Source organism: Salvia splendens, chromosome 7, assembly GCF_004379255.2.
Source record: "Salvia splendens isolate huo1 chromosome 7, SspV2, whole genome shotgun sequence".
Lineage (NCBI taxonomy): Eukaryota > Viridiplantae > Streptophyta > Magnoliopsida > Lamiales > Lamiaceae > Salvia > Salvia splendens.
In genome coordinates this window covers 9,677,178-9,697,261 of record NC_056038.1, presented here as the reverse complement: position 1 = coordinate 9,697,261, position 20,084 = coordinate 9,677,178, and the positions used below count along the sequence as shown (strand labels likewise).

Sequence of the window (20,084 nt, the reverse complement as noted above, 5' to 3'; positions counted from 1 at the left end):
GCTATTGTCATTCAAGCCGGAGTGGCAAACAAACTGATCCACAGAGTATTTGTGGATACAGGAGCGTCAGTCAGCATTCTTTTTAAAGAATGTTTCGATAAAATGGAAGTGGATCCAGCTCGGCTCAGTCCGGCTCCACTTCCTCTGAAAAGTTTCGCCCAGGAGGACACCCGCCCTGAAGGTATTATCAGCCTTCCGATCACAGTGGGAAAAGCGCCTACAAGCTCCAATACGATGATCGAGTTCTTTGTGGTGAAAGCTCGGTCTCCGTACAACATCATCCTGGGGAGAGACTGGCTCAACACAGTTCGGGCCGTTTGCTCTACTTATCACCTCACCATCAAGATCCCCACTAAAGGTGGGATAGCGGTCATCCGAGGTGATCAAAAGAGAGCAAAAGAATGTCTGCAGATTGCGCTTAAAAGTGCCGAGCAATCAGTTCGGCACCATCAAGCATAGCAATCACAGCAACCGGAGTCAGAGGCAAGCAAGATGACCGAAGTCACTTCAGAGCCGAACTCAATGACCGTTCAGTTATACGAAGATGATCCATCCAGAACGGTCAAGGTCGGCTTCGCAGGAACGCCTCTACTCCGGGAAAAGACCATTCAGCTCCTCAAGGAGTACAAAGATGTCTTTGCATGGTCTCCGTTGGACATGACCGGAGTGCCCCCCGAAGTAATCACTCATCGGTTAAATATTGATCCTTCAATCCGGCCAGTAAAACAGAAGCAAAGACTCTTTGCGGCAGAAAGAAGCCAAGTCATCCATGACGAAGTCCGCCAATTACTAAAAGCGGATGTACTATTCGAGGTGAAATATCCTTCTTGGGTGGCCAATCCTGTGATGATCAAGAAAAAAGAAGGAGGATGGCGGATGTGCATAGATTTTACCGATCTAAACAAGCACTGTCCTAAAGATTGCTATCCCCTTCCGAATATAGATAAAAAAGTAGAAGCTTTGATCGGCTTCGAAATTTTCTGTTTTCTTGATTTATACAAAGGATATCACCAAGTGTTGATGGATGAGAGTGACGCTCCGAAAACAGCTTTCATTACCGATTTCGGCATTTTCGCTTATAAAAAGATGCCATTCGGTTTAAAGAATGCCGGAGCCACTTATCAAAGGATGGTAGACAAGCTTTTTCGGCACCTAATCGGGAAACAGGTTGAAGTGTATGTCGACGACATAGTTGTCAAAAGCAAAAGCACTTCGGAGTACGAAGACAACCTCAAATCCACTCTCGACGTGCTCCGAAAAGCCAACCTCAAACTCAACCCCCAAAAATGTACCTTTTTGGTAGATTCAGGAAAATTTCTGGGTTGTTGGGTTTCAAAGGACGGACTCAAGGCAAATCCCTCAAAAGTTCAAGTCGTTCAGCACATGGCAATGCCGAAGTCCATACATGACGTGCAAAGGCTAACCGGATGTCTAGCCGCACTGAATCGATTCCTTTCCCAAGCAGCCGAAAAGCAACTGCCATTCTTCAAGGTGTTGAAAAAGGCACCAAAGTTCGAGTGGGGAGCCGAGCAGAAAAAGGCCTTTGACGAGCTCAAAAGTTATCTAGCCGAGCTTCCTATTCTCTCTGCTCCAACCGAAGCCGAAGTAATATTCTTATACTTAGCGGCATCAGATCAAACCATCAGCGCGGTGCTTGTACGAGAAGAAGGCCTAAAGCAGTTTCCCATCTACTTTACAAGCCGAGCATTAAGAGGTCCAGAAACAAGGTATCAACCTCTGGAAAAAATTGCTCTGGCGTTAGTAAATGCAGCAAGGAGACTGCGGCCATACTTCTATGCTCACAAGGTATGCGTCTTAACCGATCTGCCTCTTCGGCAAGTTTTGACCAAGCCAGAAGCGTCAGGCAGAATCGCCAAATGGGCCATAGAGCTGGGAGAACACTCAATCGAGTACCTACCTCGGAAAGCCATCAAGGGACAAGCCTTGGCAGATTTTCTTACAGAAGCCAAGTTCGATCAAGCAATCCCTGTCATTGCCGAACAGAAAAAGTCTGCCAATGCCGAACTAGCACAGCCCTTGGAATCCGAAGTAGAGCCGCCAGACTGCTGGAGCGGATTCGTAGATGGAGCTTCAAACAAGATGGGAAGTGGAGCTGGTATTTTACTCGTCGCTCCTGACGGACACGAGGTAACCTACTCACTTCGGTTCCTATTCCCCACTACTAATAATGAAGCCGAGTACGAAGCCCTCCTTGCCGGACTCCAGTTAGCGCAAAGTCTGCTCGTCAAATCTCTCAAAGTCCATTGTGATTCACAAGTCATAGTAAATCACATGTTGAGTACAAGTGAAGCTCGTGACGAGAGAATGAAGAAGTATTTGGACAAAGCGCAAAGCATCAGCCGAAGTTTCTCCTATTTTCGGATAATCCGCGTTCCCAGAGCGGAAAATAGCCGAGCAGATACCTTAAGTAAGTTGGCCTCAGATCCGAGCTCAAAGGCGGAAGAATTAATGCATCGAAGCATTGATGAAGCCGAGGTACATTCAGTATCCAGCTCGCCGAACTGGATGACGCCGATCTTGCAGTATCTGGATCAAGGACAATTGCCCGAGGATAAGAGAGAAGCTCGGAAGATCACGTGCCGAGCACTTCGGTACGAACTTCATGAAGGAGTCCTCTTTAGAAAGTCTTACCTCCAGCCGTTATTGCGGTGCGTAGGACCAGAAGAGACGGACTACATCCTCAGAGAAGTTCATGAAGGATCGTGCGGAAGCCACATCGGAGCTAGAGCTTTAGCTAAAAAAGTTCTAAGATGGGGATATTATTGGCCAACCTTGGTACAAGAAGCAGTGCAGCTCGTCAAGACATGCCCGAAGTGCCAAATCCATGCAAATATCCCAAGGATGCCGCAGACCGATCTATCCACTATGCAAAGTCCTTGGCCTTTCATGCAATGGGGCATAGACATAGTGGGACCACTTCCTCAAGCTCCTCGGCAAATGAAATTCCTAATCGTTGCCGTAGACTACTTTACGAAGTGGGTGGAAGCTGAACCATTAGCTACGATAACGAGCTCGAAGGCATTGGATTTCGTCTGGAAGAACATAGTGTGCCGATTTGGCATACCCCACATCCTCATCTCGGATAACGGGACTCAGTTCACCAACAAGACATTCAAGAATTGGTGCCAAGAGCTGAATATTCAACAGCGGTTCACTTCGGTCTCTCATCCACAAGCAAACGGACAAACGGAGGTAACAAATCGTATCCTGGTGAAAGGGTTAAAAGCTCGGTTAGAACAAGCCAAAGGACAATGGGTAGAAAATCTCCCTCAAGTCCTATGGTCCTACCGAACTACACCCACAACCTCCAACGGTGAAACTCCGTACAGTCTGGTGTACGGCACTGAAGCCGTGATTCCGGTGGAGATCGGCGTACCCAGTCCCCGAACTCTAAATTTCTCCTCAGAAATGAATGACGACGGACTGAGGGCCGAGCTAGATCTTGCCGAAGAAAGAAGAGAATTGGCATGCATAAAAGCAGCCAAGTACAAGGAGCAAGTAGCCCGGTATTACAACCAAAGGGTGAAGAAGCTGCAATTTCAAGTGGGAGATCTCGTCCTGAGAAACAACGAAGTAAGCCGAGCAGAAAAGCTGGGCAAGCTCGAACCCACATGGGAAGGTCCGTATCGGGTGTCAGAAGTCCTCGGCAAAGGGTCTTACAAATTGACTCACATGTCAGGAGAACAGGTACCCCGAACATGGCACATTTCCAACCTCAAAAAGTTCCATTTGTAAGAGACAGTCCGGTCAGTCAGTCTTGAGCCCTGTTTGCTCAATGTGCTTTATTTGGTTTGCTTGGTCTTTATTTGTCTCTGTGCGTTTTGTCTGTGTGTTTTGTCTGTCTCTGTGCGTGTCGTCTCTTACAAATGTTACTGAGGTATCTTGTTCTTCGAAGGCTGATCCCCTTCTTAGAACATATACAAGCACACGATTGTGAGTCAAAGCTTCTACAGAAGATACAAGACCACAATTCAGCTTAAACAAGCAGTTCGTCTGAAACGAGCTGCAACAAGCCAACGATTGTGAGTCAAAGCTTCTACAGAAGATACAAGACCACAATTCAGCTTAAACAAGCAGTTCGTCTGAAACGAGCTGCAATAAGCCAACGATTGTGAAGTCCAAGCTTCTAAAGAGGATACAAGACCACAATTCGGCTTAAAAATCAAGCACTTCGTCTGAAACGAACTGCAACAAAAGTCTGATTCTCGCGATAAAACTTGCCTGAATTAGGACTAGGGAAAGTCCGATCCACGCGATAAAACTCGCCGAATTAGGACAAGGGAAAGTCCGATCCCCAAATTAGGACAACGGAAAGTTCGATCCGAGCGATAAAACTCGCCAAATTAGGACACAAACCAAGTCCGGTCAAAGAAGAGTTCACTTCATCAGACCGAGGACAAACATCAACTTACCCCATACCTTTATCCAGAATGCCGAAGTGATTCACTTCACTTTTCGGGGGGGGTAGTGATGGAGTACGTACTAAACAAGCCCAACAGCAGTAAAGCCCAAGAAAGAGTATCAGTTCGGCATGGCTAAAGAGTTCAGTTCGGCACAACCACAGAGTTCGGCCCCAGCCTACAGCTCGGTAAAAGCCAACCAATCAAACTCTGCTCCCTGGTCGGCATCAAGCTCTACTCTCAGATCGGCAAAAGCTGCTCGGCAATAATTCAGCAGTCCGGTCTCAGTATTCGACCGAACTAGGAAATAGTGGACTCATGCAAGATTTCCACCTCCGCTACACCGACGATCTATTTAGTGGTGTCAAGCAGTCATTAACTCATGCAGGATAGTGGACCCATGCAAGGTCGCCACGACCTCCACGACATCCACTACCTAATAAATGCTGCATGCCACGATCTTGGTTCAATGTATAAATAGAACCTAGGTCAGATAGATAGGCTTCTTCTGTTAACTTTTGTTAAGCTCTTCTAGAGAGAAAATAGCAAATAGCAAGTCTGTATTGTTAGCTGTAGAAAACAGATCAAGCAATACAACTCTGCCCTCTTTTCTTCCCGTGGACGTAGATTTACCTCAGTAAATCGAACCACGTAAATCTCTGTGTGTTGATCTTCCTTTATTTTTACGAGCATTCATCACCATCAAAAATTCGCAGATTCATCAATTATTAGATGCTACTCAATGAAATAAGTTAACCTGGCCGATCCCGCATTTTTAATTAAATAAAGAAATGGGTAGAAAAGAGTGAATAAAGAATTAGAAGTATGTGTTTCATATTTTTCGGTCCCTCCATTTCTCTCTCTTATTCCTCTGATGCGTTTCATTTGTATGTGTATGTCGTTTAAACCACAGCAGTCCCTACTGTATTTTTTAACACAACAGAGGATCCTCTCCCATTGACATAGGCATACATATCCAATTGCAACGGTTGTGACAGAATAGAGCAATTGTATAATTGAGACAAACAAAAACATAAGGATACATAGATTTGCGTGGTTCATCAGCGTTGTGTTGGCTACGTCCACGGGCAAAAAACGAAGAACATATTGTATTCAAATTGTGTTTTTACATTACAGAGTTATATGTCATACTTTTATATAAATAGACACATGAGACGGGCTTGACTCAATATAACAATTAGGACCCAAAACAGAAATATAGCATAGACCTCTGTTTGACTAGCGGCAAACAATACAGATTCAAGGGCATACTGACAGCAACAATGATACCTGAGACTACTCAATGTCTTGCAGTTTAAGATGACGTGTTCCACGGTCTTTGGTATTCCTTACATAATGCTCAGTGATCATCTTCAACTGCTAAAATGCAAATCTTTTACTATAATGGTATAACCTATCTCTCGTGCTAAGTTTTCTTCGAATGATAAGCTAAGGTGAAGTCGTGCATAAGATGAGCCTGATTTTCATCAAGGAATGTCTTTTCACATATCTCGACGTGACCACTCAATTTAAGAGTATTTGTACAAAAAATATACTTAAATCCACAAACTTGACGTTTATAGAATGCCAAACTCAACTTGGATTCTCTGACTTAATTTTTTTAACAACAAACATACTCGTTCTACAATTTTTTTAACCACAAAATTACTTGTTCAGGTCTTTTAAAAATTAACGTGTTAATCAATAATGTGATACACTAGAGAAGTAGAAATAGCATTGATACTTATGTGTGTAATTTCATCAATTTTCAAAGTGGAGGAAGATTGTGCCTTGAAATTTCCATTTTGTGAGTCCAGATCAGGAATTCAGATCTCATCAACATCTTATAGATTGAACTTATTTATATTACTAAAATAATATAAATAGTTATTTCGCTCTAAAAATACTAGCCAATGAACAAAACACAATTGTGAGGATGTGTGACATGATTTGCTTGTGTGGGATACACTACCTCACATGATGTTGATAGACATTGGGCTGCTTCTTAACATGTCAAATAACCCACTATTTCATTCAATAAAAAATAGCTATACTATTCTGCGATTATATTCTCTTGACTTTTCACCAAACTTTTACCAATAATTACCAACTATAGTTGACTTTAGTTGTTTTTGCCCAGACTCTCCCACCCCATTAACACCCTAAATTTTATTTTCTCACACCTTAAGCCTAATTATGACCTAGAAGCATTTAGCATGATAGTAGTGACAGTACTAAAGGATTGCAACACAGCTCATATTTTGACATTTTGTTGAGTGGGTCTAGTTACTAGTAGTGTGTGAATTCCTTTGCCCATACCACTGCCCCTAACACCCCCACCCCTGGGCCAAATAATGAATCAGAATTTGAGAAGAGAGTGGCTAAAAGTCTACTGGTGATGCTCAACGCTTGAATCACAAGCAACCATATTATTTAACTCATTGGCCGGCACGTGCTCAAGCCATAATTATTATCATCACAATTACTTTAATCTATGCTCAAACTTCTTACTTTTAATATATTTTCATTTATGACATTCACAGCATCAACTTGAAAGTTATGCCCTTCTTATATAATGGAATGGATGAGAAAATGGAATGGTAATTCTTATATTTAATAAAATGGAACTGGAGAAGAGAATATAAAAATTTATCTTCACTTTTATCTTCATTTTTTTATATCAAGAAATAGTTGTGTATATAATAGCATTCACTGCTATGACTGAATGCACAGCAGGGAATCCAAATCCCTCATAATATGGAATGGATGGGAAAATTGAATAGTAGTAGTAATTTTTATTTATATTAAAATGGAATGAAATGGAAATGGAGAAGAGAATATAAAGAATTTGTGATTTCATTTTTATCTTATTTTGTTATATCAAGAAAGAGTTAATTTAATAGTAAATCCAAAATTGCTAACTGGAGTAATAAAAATGGAAGTTGCAGAATAGATATATTGATCTAGTCAAGGTCGTCGATTAAAATATCAACGTAAAATAAATTAGGAGGGGTCGGTCAGAATCCATTATTTGGAGGTAGGATCCCATGACTTTCTCATTATCCACAATGTCATCAAGTTGCTTGCTTGGTGTGCAAGCGCCAAGTGGTGACTCACACTCACACATCCCACCCCTTCTTTCAATTGCAGCGAAAAAGGCGATTCCGTCGCCTTGGCGGCCCCCACACTCCGGTCCGACATCATGTAAGGGGATTCAATCAGGGTACGCAGTAGCCAGTTAAGGGGGAGTCCTTAACCCACTAGTTGCCAGAAGCCCATTTCCCAAGGCCTCACACTTATGCCTGGGATATGGAAGCAACTACAGGACAGCAGTGAGATTCGAACCATGGAAGCAGCAACTACATGACAGCAGTGAGATTCGAACCCAGGCTCATTGCAGCAAGATCTGCCAACTGCGCTACGCCCATGCGGGCCCACCCATTCTTTCAATATTCCTATGCTGTGCATCTATCAACTCTCTCTTTCACGAATTAGACATCTCACCAACGATATGTTTGGATTTTAATCAACCCACACCACAACTACCAGAGCTACACGACTTCTTTATGGAAGGGGAAAAGAGAAGACACTATGAAGTTGCGTTTTGTAATAAATTGGGCATTCAAATCATAATGTTTCCCAAGGGACCACAAATATAGCTTTAATAACTTACTAAATCAAATAACATTGAATTAGTGGAGATTGAGAATCAACATGTGCGATTGGAAAAGCAATTATTTGCAGCTATCTTAGTATGTAAACTTGTTTTGGTCGTTTGATATCCTGGCTGTACAACCAAATATGATATACCAAAATTTTCGTCAGTTCGTTTGATATCCTGGCTGTACAACCAAATATGATATACCAAAATTTTCGTCAGTTTAGTAGGGTAGATAACTCATCTATCTTAGAGTTGTGTATATTCACAAATCAACATTCCAAGCTTGTATATGAACTTCAAATGAGAAATTCAGTAGCATGAATCCAACACAATTAATCAAGAAAATTTAAGATAACTGTTGAATTGTTATCAAAAGAATGAGAGTGATTTACAACCAATGACAAAAATATTGAAAATATTCTTCAGTTTAGAGTAGAGTAGCAAGAAGAACTTTATTCAAAAAAAGCCTAAATCTGCAAAACGTCAAACGTACACTAAGCGCTCGCTCGGAGACAAGCCAACCACGTATACATTTTGCTTTTAAGCATTTACAGAAGGGTATGTTTGTCATTTTACAATTTGAAAAAACCGCAAAATAAAATTACCAACTTTATCTAATCTGGCGCGCCAATTTCAATTCCAATTCCTCGCCATTGAAATCCTCTGCAGCCATGGTGGCTACCACGATGCTGGTTCTCGACCATTTCCATATACGTCAAGAAGGAACACAAGAAGCTCCGGCGCCAGCTGCTCCGCGCGCAGGAGGAGGTGAACCGCGTACGGTCGGGTCCGCTCGTCGTTGGCCACTTCATGGAAATGATCGATCAGAACCACGGAATCATCGAGTCGACCACTGGCGCAATTTACTACGTGCGGATTCTCAGCACTGTCAACCAAGAGCTTCTCACGCCTTCCTGCTCCGTCGGGCTGCAACGCGGTTCCCCCGCCCGAGCCGACTCCAGCATTTCGCTTCTCAGCCATTCCGAGAGGCCCGACGTCAATTACAGCGTGAGTCTCCTTTTTCCTGTTTACGGTTTTTCCCCTTAGCAATAGGGAATTTTAATTCAGTTTTTTTTTGGAATATAATTTGTAGACTTCTTCAATTGGATACTCCCGAATTATCAGGATGATTTTCGTTGTTGACATTTTGTGAACCAATCATCGGATTTTATGCATTGTCTTAGTTGGAAGGAGTTTCTGAGTTGCAGATGGTAGAATCTGACTATTTAGTGGTTCGTTGCACGCACTATTTTATGATTTTTCTTATATGATGTATTCTTGAATAATAAAGCCATTGCTAATTTACTGTACTCAAAAAACAGGAAGATAACATATCAAATTAGTCAAATATTATGTCAATATATTCAAGAAAGCCTTGAAGTGAGCCCGAGCTCGATTCACTTGCTTGTGTTTTAACCTGTTCTATAGATTGAAAAAACTAGAGTCAATATGTCAAAAAATGTCAGTGCCAGGGAATACAAAAAATTCATAATATTCCACCACTACTTAAGGTCATGCCAAAAGTCAAATCAATCTCGTCACTTAGAAATCTTCTGTTAAAATTTGATTTTAAGAGATGCATTTGTAAGGATGATCAGAATTATCCATTACTGAGTTAATATGTCAATAGCTTTTTAATAGAGCAAAATGTATTAGTGGTAAAGTGTGCACAAATTTAAACTGATAGGTTTCTCAGCAAAAATCTTAGTTGATGGGAAATATTTCTCAATTATCACCTAACTTGGTTCGGTGCTGATGTATCAATGTTTTGGCTGGTAGTGTGATGTTCTTCTCTATACTGAGGATTCACATTAGGTATAATTCTAAATGAAGTTTGGTGTAGTGCACAATAGTGTTTTTGAATAATTTGTTGAGTCATATAGGTTTGGTTCTGTTTCATGGTAGTTCTCAAGGATTACACATTTCATGGCCGCACTCTTGAGTGTTTTTACGTACGCTTAAGTAGTGGAGTAGTACTTTATTCTTTCTCATCTGTCCAGTTTATTATTCGTTCTTTACTGTCTTGTTTATATTGGCTTCATTTTTTTTGATGGACTTATTCCTGGTGACTCTATCAGGATATTGGAGGATGTGACATTCAAAAGCAAGAAATCGTGAAGCTGTAGAGTCACCTTTGGCCCACCATGAGTTATATCAGAAGATTGGCATAGATCCTCCTCGTGGTGTATTGCTATATGGTCCTCCTGGCACTGGCAAAACAATGCTGGCAAAGGCTGTTGCTAATCAGACTAGTGCATCCTTCATTAAGGTTATTGGCCCTGATTTTGTTCAAAAGTACTTGGGAGAGGTATACTTGAATTCCATATTGACATAATATTTTGCAGCATTGCCTGTAGCATTTTAGTCAGTTAATTTTTTGTGTTCATTTTTATGTTATCCCACCATCCCTTGAGAAAACTTATGTGGTTAACTGGGAAAACCTCTGTGTATACCTGATTAATCAGATGACATGTTCAATGTAAACTTCCTGTCAATTGCTTATCCTCCTTCAAAATATATCTATCTGATGTCAAGTATTGATATTTTATTTTTCATGTGATTTGCTCTTCTTTTGGCAAATCTGATATGGTCTAGAATATCCCCAAGATTATGTTAGTTATCTCACACAGCCTAGCTGTGGATCATTAGTTGACAGAATCAATACTTCACTTTCCACTTTCAGTTATATACATATATACAGTAAATTAATTATTGCGATCGATGGTCTTCGTTTTTGGGAGAAATTATGGCTTGAAAAAGGTGAAGCAAACTTGTCATTTTAGCCTCAGTGTGTACCCGAGCTGTCTCGTTAAAGCAAACTGAAATGTATCCTAATGGATTGTTTTAATATCTCCAGGGTCCCAGAAAGGTGCGAGAAGTTTCCCGACTTGCTAGAGAAAATGCACCTGCAATTATTTTCATTGATGAAGTTGATGCAATAGCTACATCTAGATTCGATGGTCATACTGGAGCTGATATAGAAGTTCAGCGAACTTTAATGGATACGTTGAATCAGGTATGCTAAGATTTACATTAATAGGAAGAAAAATTGAAGTCTGTATACAGAGATATTTCCTTTATAGATCTAGTTGAAGAATAGCAAAAAGCATATGACATAGTTACTACCTCTCTGTTTGCCACTTGGTTCACATTATCATGGTTCTTTGTCATGTAGATGGATGAATTTGACCAATCAGTTAATGCAAGTGTTATCATGGCAACTAACCGAGCTGACACATTGGATCCCGCTCTTCTACGTCCAGGAAGACTTGATCGTAAAATTGAGTTCCATTTGCCTGATAAACATCAGAAGAGGCTTGTCTTTCAGGTAATTTTGATTTTGAATTTTCTCTTTCTTTTTTACATGTTAACTAATTCACTAATAAAGAGGTGCAAGTGTGATTGGTAAAAGAAAAGAATACAAGCTCAATCCTCTGAACAAATCAGTTTTGTTTGTTCCTATGATTATTAAATTATAGTGTAATTAAAGGCAAACGATGGTATTATAAGTATTATGGGCAGGTTTGCACTACTAAAATGAATTTGAGTGACGAGGTGGACTTGGAGGACTATGTCTGCCGACCTGATAAAATCAGTGCTGCTGAGGTTAGTGATATTGCTCTCACTTTACTTTGATTCTGTGTGTTACCATACTTTGGTGACTGACAAGATACTGAATTCTTTGTTGATTACAATTGCAGATCGCAGCTATTTGTCAAGAAGCAAGTTTGCATGCTATAAGAAGGAACCGGTATGTTTTACTTCCTAGAGATTTTGAGAAAGGTTACAGATCCAATGTAAAGAAGCCTAACACAGATTTTGAATTCTACAAGTGATAACCAGGAAAGTGTAGATTAGTAAACATATGTTCAGACAATATAAATGTGGTTAGAGAAATGGTGTTGTCACAAATCTGTTTGATGAAGTCAATCAGTGGTATCCCAATATTCTGTGACAAAAATATGGTGACAACTGGAATTCAGGTAGGAGTCCATCAATCCAAAGGATTTAACACTAAGATTCCATTTTCATTTTAGTACTACTGCATAGGATATTAGTGATCCTTTAATACATTTACTGAAATGAATAAATAATATTGGTAATTAAATTCTATAGTATTGAAGATAAATAAAAGAGGATGAGAAATGTATATATTAAGACTAAGTAAGAGGAGTGAAGAAGAGGGCTTGAACATAATTGTCGACACTCAAAGAATAGGTGTGTTGTTGATGGTTGTAGATCACTTGGGAAGCTCGTGCCATGTTAAGCGCGACTTTGATGATAGATAAGGGCAATGTGTTATTGTTGATGAGCTCTCCGTTGAGATCTTTCCATAGTTGGAATATCTCTTCCAACATTCCACTTCTCGCTGCCTCCTCTGTTGCCAGATTGTTCTCTTTCATAAACAACGGTATGCCCGATGCCAGATCCCCACGCTCTTGCTCCTCCTTGGCAGTCCCAAGATCATCCCAGAGGCGAAGAATTCGCCCTGCCGAGGAGAAGACCTTGGGATAGGGTTTCTGCCTCAAAAGTGAGGCGTTTTGGTCGGTTACACCTTCTCCTATTAGAAAGAATAGGTGCACCAGAGCCATGTATGCCCCTGCCGTTGATACTCCATTCTCTATGTACTCTTCCAAGTTTGGTGCATTCCCACCATTGAACCACTTTGCCTCCACCATGAAACCTTCAATCATGTCTATCCACTATGACAAAGAATTGAATTAATTGAATAAAACACTTAGATGATTCCTAAATTGATTGCCAGTACTTACAGTTGCTTTGAGGTAGGGGAGGACAGTCCGGCCGGTGTCCTTGAGCACCGTGTAGCAAATGTTGTTGGTGGTGTTGTACAATGCCATGTAGCATATTTTCATGTACTCGGGGAGTGTCTCCATTGCTTCAAGATCCCATCTGTTTTGAACAATGAATACATTAATATTGTCAAATTATCATGCAATAATGAGTTGATCAAGATTAAAACCTTTGAATTGCATGGGTGAAGAGGATTAGTTCATCCATTTTGCCATAGGTGTCGAAAATATCATCAATGACTAATAGAATAGCTATGGTCTTGGCCAACTGTATTCTGCAGGTTGAATATTTTGGGTTAGGGAGAAGCCCCACCGTCCACAAAAAGCATTCCAATGGCCTATCTCTCCCAAAGCTTAACTTCTCCACCAACCCTAGCTGCTTCCACCACCTATAACATGCATATATTCATTGATGTTAGCTAGAAATTTGGATAATAATAACAATAATATTAATAATATAGATGCATGACCTTGTAAGTTCAGCAAGTTCTGCTTGGTGTTGAGCTTGGACATGGTTATAATCCAAAATAGCAAGCTCCAAAAGGTCTCTATCATGATCACTCCGGTTGCCATATTCCTCGATGAATCGCCTGGCCTCCAACCTAGCCGTCCTCATATGACTCGGCACCCTTAAGGCCCCTCCCACCTCATCACTGACCCGACCCTCACCCTCTAGTAGTGATCGTTCCGCAAACTCCATAGCCTCCTCCAAGATTTCTTCCCCTTGAGCCCCCATATGTGATGCTTCGTACAAGCTCAGTAACCCTATCGTGTCGTCTCTCAAGGATTCTTTAAACTTATCGCTTTCGCCCTTAAACTTCAGCAACACATCTGATCACCAAAACCAAACATACTTATTAATAATCTTAGGGGTAGTTTTGTAGGGCTTCTAAAATGGCCTACAATGTGTGTTCTTATCATATTTTGTCTTATCTATCTTCCAATAGTATAATAGAACCTATATATGTTGAAGGTAGCTAGTGTACCGGTGCTGACGTGGAAGCCAGCCTGGCGGAGCAGACGGAAGCGCAGGGCAGTGGTGAAGAGGTCATCTTCGGTGGAGAAAGCAGAGCATTGGAGCTGCAGTATGGCGTCGATCATATCTTCCAAGTGGTAACTGATTCCTAGCCGTTGCAGGTGGTCAATGAGTTGGAGTTGTTCCGTGCTTGTCTGCAGTTTTTGGATAGTCTTCTGTACTAAATATTCTCTCCTCTCCTCTGGAATCACCTGCACATGCTCACGTTATAGTTGATGCAATATTAGATCATACTAGCACTTTGATTAAACACACACCAGTTTTTGAAGCTGCAGAGCAGAGCTCCCATTGACAATGGGAGGCGACGGAGATGTCACAGCTGAGTGGCAGATGGAGAAGCGGCGGAGAGGAATTGCGGTGTTGGCTGCTTGCCGTGGAATTGAGGCCTTTTGGGAGCGACACAATGTCTGTGACAAGATTAATGATATGGTGGTGCTCCTTGCACAAGACATCCTATCCTGTCCGATATCAATATTATAAGTTAATATATTCTTTAAATTCAAGTTTAAATGTCGTAATTTACCTCTCTAAGAATAATCGGAAATGGAACTTCAATTGATGTATGAATTGTACCTTGTTTGCCTCTGGTTGATGTTGAGTATAAACACGAATATATATTGCTAAACAATAACCGGAAATAGCTAGCACATATCTCAAAATCTGATTCAAACACAAAATGAAAATAAAATCAGTGTGCCTGCGATTTAAAAGTACTAGCAAATAAAATCAAATGAAAAGGAGATTATATGGTATGTTCATATGTTTACCTTGCTCTCTTCATAACATAAGAATTGTATATGCTAAACCAGAAACCGATATGCAATATATATAGGCAGCAAAATAATGTAAGCTGGAATTAATAAACTAATTAGAATTATGAACCTAGGTACTACTATACTGAATCAATTAATTAACTGTATAAGGTAAAGGCATACTTTGTTGATTTATTCTATTATTGAATCTCCAAATTGCTTATGGTCAAACCGCAGCCTTCATGTAGGTGCATTGACCAACAAATATAACACTCGGAGAAGATTAATAGGTATAATTGGACAGAGACAGACCGTCGACATTTAAAATGCAGTTTACATAAATATCTATAAGAAATTCATTCATTAAATAAATTTATTTCCTTTAATGAGACCCTAATTGCATAGAAATCAAGAAATTTGATAATATATTGTATCTTATTCATACTATATTTTTGAAAACCAGCATATTAGTATTTTTGAATTGGTATTGTTGTTAAAAGAAAAATTTTACATTCTACAAGCACCCACAATAGCGGATTTCTCCGCGGACGTCCGCTATTACGACGTTTGAGGCGGACACGGAAGTCGGCGGCGAACGAGAGGTCGTCCGCTATTGTGGTGACACGACGGACGTCCCGGCGGACGTCCCATTTTCTGATTTTTTTAAAAAAACTCTATATATACGACTCGTTGCAAACTCTATATACGATTTTTTTAAAAACTCTAACGCATGTATTATCGTCGAAAATAAAGGCCTAAAACAAAAACATATCATACCGTTCGGGCCGTTCGGCTAGCGGCAAACTATACAGATTGAAAGCATAACATGTACTTTATTTGAATCGTTTTTTTGTTTAGGATGATTTTTTTGGGTGAACTATGTATTTATTTTTTAATTTTAATATGTATGTTTTTTTTAAATAAAATGGTTGCATTTTTTCCGTATTCGTGTCGAAATTTTAATTTTGTAATTGTTAATTTGTGAATTTTTATTATTGTGCTTGTCCGTCGGGATGTTCTAGGGGATGTCCGCTATTGTGCAGTGGGATGTCCTTATGACATGACATGAGGTGTTTTTGGAGTATCCGTCGGGATGTCCGCCGGAACATTTGTCACTATTGTGGATGCTTTAAGTTGTTTTACATTATAAACTAATATGTCCAATTATGTTGTAGATGTGAAACTACGATAAAACTGTTACTAAAATATGTTAATTTTTTTAATTGAGACCAACGTTAAAGAGAATTGATATATTTTGGATTGAAAATTGATATGCTCACCATTATTTTGTTAATTAATTTAAATGTTTTTAAATATGTCAATGCAAAATAATTAAAAATTACCATGATTAATTAAAAACGCAAATTCTACATTGATTAAAAAAAAGTTTTACATGAGTTAGAAATGAAAAAAAAAGTTGACTACTCTACAAAAGTCAATGGCGCGATCTTCTAAATTTAAATTCATTTACCAATGAAAAATTCCAACGGACAAAAATATCTCTCGAAACCAATGACTATAATTTTGGTTGGGAAATTATTTGGGGTCGGTTTTGATCGGACATATCAAACCTTTAATAATAATAACAGTGAAAATATAATTGAAAGATATATGGAATGCAATGAGAGATGTGGACGTTTGAAATCATATAAAAAATGATGAACCTGAAGAAAGATAATTGTGCAGAAAATGGAAAATTCACGGGAAGCATGATTGCGTGATGGGGAACTATCCAAATGTGGCGTAGCAGCATCTTCAATTTGATCAATCACATGTAGATAGCATAGTAGGAGTATTTATTCTTGTTTTGTAGATAATGAAATTGGGGCACCTGTTGTATGTGATAACCTTGTTTTATTTGAATTTCGATCACGAGGGTGGGTTGTTTTTCTCTTATCGAAATTTCATTTTATTTGGAAAGATCACGAGGACGGACATGTATAGTATGAGTACGTCATTTCAATTGATATTAATTAATCAATTAATTAGTCCTATTACGATATTTTGCCACGACGAGCAAACAATTGCAAATTTAGGTATATTGGAGATAATATTCAAATATTTTTGGGGTGATTATAAGATGCAATTTCATCTCACTTGATGCTTTATCTTATTCAGGGCTTTAAATTTAAACAATGTCCCGCCTAATTGGATTACCTTTGCCTAAATTCTGACAAATGTATATAATTTTGTCAACTCACACCATCTTTATACTAGTTTTAATAAGTTTATTTATTTACTTAGATATGTTCAAATTGCATTATGCATTTGATTTAGTTTTGAATATATGCATTATCTATACGATAAATTAGGGCGAAAATTATAAAATTATACTAGTATATATATAATATTACTATTATGACTTCTTGGTCATTTTAGCCCATTAAATCATTATATAATAAGTACTCCTAGTATTTTTAGATTAAATAATTAACCATGCAAGCACAATATATAAATTTGAAATGTTGTTAATATTAGCCAAAAAATTAGTTTCCTGTGTTTGTCTGCTGTATATAGAGCCATCATTTCAGAAGGTCAACAATTACTATCACAGATTACAGATGCCTCATGTAGTAGTCATTTGGATAAGTCGATTGAACAGTAATGCAACATATATTCTAATCTGTATACTTTTATGATCTAGTTTTATTATTTCAATTGTTTTCTTGACTATTTTAATTAATTTATTGTATTATATTTAAAAAACGAAATAATGTTGTTTTGGATTTTAGGTTGATTCACGGTTGACGAATGCAGCTATCATAATAATATGGTTGTGATCATTTCAAATATTTGTACATGAATTTATAAAAGGGAGTTTTGAAGAAATTTACAAGATTGCTATTTAATTTAAAAAATTATATTAAATTTAAAATGTATAATTAAAGGGTAGCTAAAATCGTGTGAACTATGAAAGCCTATGCGGAGTGAGTGGGAGGTTCACGGGAGATTGCTTCAATTCTCCCATTTATGAAAAAGTATTAGTTTATTCATTTAACTTTTAAATTTAAATATCAAATTAAAATATTAAGAAGAATTGCGAATTAATATTACACGGAATATGGAGATTCATGCTCAAATAAAAGAGTGGGCGCCATCGTAGGTCGAGATAATTAATTATGAATTATTTAAGATAAACGTAAAAATAGATTATCAGTTGAGATTTTTGCGTTGGGTAGAACCGTAGAAACGATAATTAAAAGTTTTTGAGAAACTGTAAATTAAAATTAGTGGTGTGGCTACAAATGAAGATATTTTAAAAAGTATTTGTATAATTTATAAATACGTGATCATGCATGTGTGGGAGTTACAAAAATGATTGTGTATAATAAAGGGTTTTTAGCCTATAAATATGTCATTTAAATGTGGAATATCCACACATACCTACTTACCTTATACTATAATTCAAGCATATCATTTTTGCTCTTATCATAGAAGGAAAGCTTGACGCCATGTAACCATTCCACACCCTGCTCAGTGAGCTCGAGGCTTCCTCAATTTCTTTGGTTGGCTAATGTTGTTCTTTTTAATTATGTTTTCATTCCTTTTTATTTTATTAATTATATTTTTTGTTTTTTTCATTCATTTTTATATATCAATTTTGATACAACATCATATTTGTTTTTAATATTATATGAACTTATTGGTACGTATTTTTTTTTCTTCTTAACTATATTTTTCATTTTCTTTCCGTCCATTTTTATTCATTAATGTATTCTTTTTTAGATTTATCTTACCACTATTTTCTTTATTTTTGTTTTTAATAATTATAATTTTTTTCAATAGTAATGATTAGATTTTTACTCCATCTATGTTACATTATAGTTGATCCATGTTAAAAAAATTATGTTGAAATTATAATTGGCTAATTTTTTTATACATATCTATAAGTAGATTGAGTCATATGAAAGGATTATTTTATTGGTAAATTTAATGTATAATTTAATTTGTCTTTATTTTTATTGAAAGAGTGATGAATTGTGAAGAATTGTAGGTTTCAGTTTATAGTGATGTTAGATTTTAATTTTAAAGTTAATGTAGTGTATAAAGAAGTTTTAAAAATGATGAGTAAGAGCATTAGCAATGGGGCGCCCTAAGGCGTGCCCTATGCACCGCCACGTCATCTTTTTTATCCTCCTACCCTTCCACCTGTAGTGGGGCGCCCTATGGGACGCCCTAAGTCGCACCCTATAGGTTTTACTATTGTTTAATTAATTACTTTAAATGTTTTCAAAATATATAATGCAAACTAATTAAAAAACGTAACGATTAAATAAAAACCGGCGAAGACTATATTTATTAAACAAAAGTTACACGATTCAAGTTGGCTAATCTACGAAGTTTCCAACTTCCGGCGCAACACATCGATCACCCCCCGAAGGTATTCGACTTTGGCGGGGTCCGTACACTTCTCGAGGGCCTTGTGCGTCTGCAACAACGTCCGCGCCATCGAGGCTGTTGCCAACTCCACATACGCGGCGACCGTCGGGCTCGGGGTCGGGATCGGGATCGGCGATGGGGCGGCGGCGGTCGAGGATGATGTCGCCGTCGCCTCCCCCCTATTATTCGCAGCTTTGACGCCTATGGGACGCCGGGAGCACATCGGTGTGTCGGAACTCTCATCCTTCGCGTACGTCTGGTTGAGGTCCACAGGACAAGTTCCGCTTTCGCTGCTCGTGTAACCACCAGCTTCGGTGGTCTTCGTCCTCTTTGTCGCACCGGTGTGCAGAATTCCGCCTTGGAATTTCTGCTTGTCCCTCAAGAGCGCCCAGATGTTGAAATGCTTGAAGTCACCGTACATGGACTGGTACGACAACAGCGCTCTATCGCGCACATCGCTCAAGCTCTCGCCGCTTCCCTGCTCCCTCGAGCACTTCTCGTACTCCGCCGAGAACAGGTTGACTTGCTTCTTCACCTGGTCTCAGTGCTTGCGGAGCTGCTCCCTATGACGCTTGTACGCGCTCGACGGCTTCGCCTCATTGTAGCGCTCTGCGATGCGCTCCCAGTACGCAAGCTGCTTCTGGTTGTTCGCGAATACCGGATCCTCCGAAATATCCACCCAACACCTCGCCAAGACGAGAGTTTCATCCGGTTGGTAGTTCGTCCTCCCGGGGGCGTACTCTTCATTCATTTCCGGAGATGGCACCTTGTACGCTCGGTGCCGGATCCGCTTCTTTCTGGCGGGGGCGGCAGCGGCGGAGGGGGCGATGGGTCGGGTTGGAGACGGCTCCATGTCAGACAAACCGTACGAATCCGTACTGAATTCGGGATCGTACTGCGCGTTGGCGTCGAACGACCGATATTCGTCAGGTTCTGTACCCGGCCAATGCGCATCACCCCCAAACATCGGACTATTGGGACTTGAATCCATTTCGTAGTAAATGTGAGTTTCGAGAGTGGAAT

At 39.3% G+C, this 20,084-nt stretch overlaps 1 protein-coding gene and 1 pseudogene across 1 annotated transcript; one reads left to right on the top strand and one right to left on the bottom strand.

The window, feature by feature from the left end:
- The first annotated feature begins 8,725 nt into the window (after positions 1-8,725).
- On the top strand, positions 8,726-11,918 carry LOC121811466 (annotated as a pseudogene).
- Positions 11,919-12,089: 171 nt separating this feature from the next.
- On the bottom strand, positions 12,090-14,811 carry LOC121811464 (geraniol synthase, chloroplastic-like). The gene is made up of 8 exons (XM_042212331.1): positions 14,697-14,811; positions 14,503-14,589; positions 14,187-14,387; positions 13,880-14,120; positions 13,364-13,724; positions 13,064-13,282; positions 12,855-12,993; positions 12,090-12,785 (listed from the first exon to the last, which is right to left on the bottom strand). Exons 3-8 carry the CDS (start codon positions 14,379-14,381, stop codon positions 12,243-12,245), a joined length of 1,698 nt encoding a protein of 565 aa, XP_042068265.1. The 5' UTR covers positions 14,382-14,387; positions 14,503-14,589; positions 14,697-14,811; the 3' UTR covers positions 12,090-12,242.
- Between the last annotated feature and the right edge of the window lie 5,273 nt (positions 14,812-20,084).

Excerpts from the sequence above, each read along its gene's own strand:
- LOC121811464 (XM_042212331.1), bottom strand. The coding sequence starts at position 14,381 with ATGTCTTGTGCAAGGAGCACCACCATATCATTAATCTTGTCACAGACA. Across the intron at positions 12,994-13,063 it reads TTCACCCATGCAATTCAAAG|ATGGGATCTTGAAGCAATGG; the intron begins GTTTTAATCTTG and ends TGTTCAAAACAG. Across the intron at positions 12,786-12,854 it reads TCCCCTACCTCAAAGCAACT|TGGATAGACATGATTGAAGG; the intron begins GTAAGTACTGGC and ends TCTTTGTCATAG.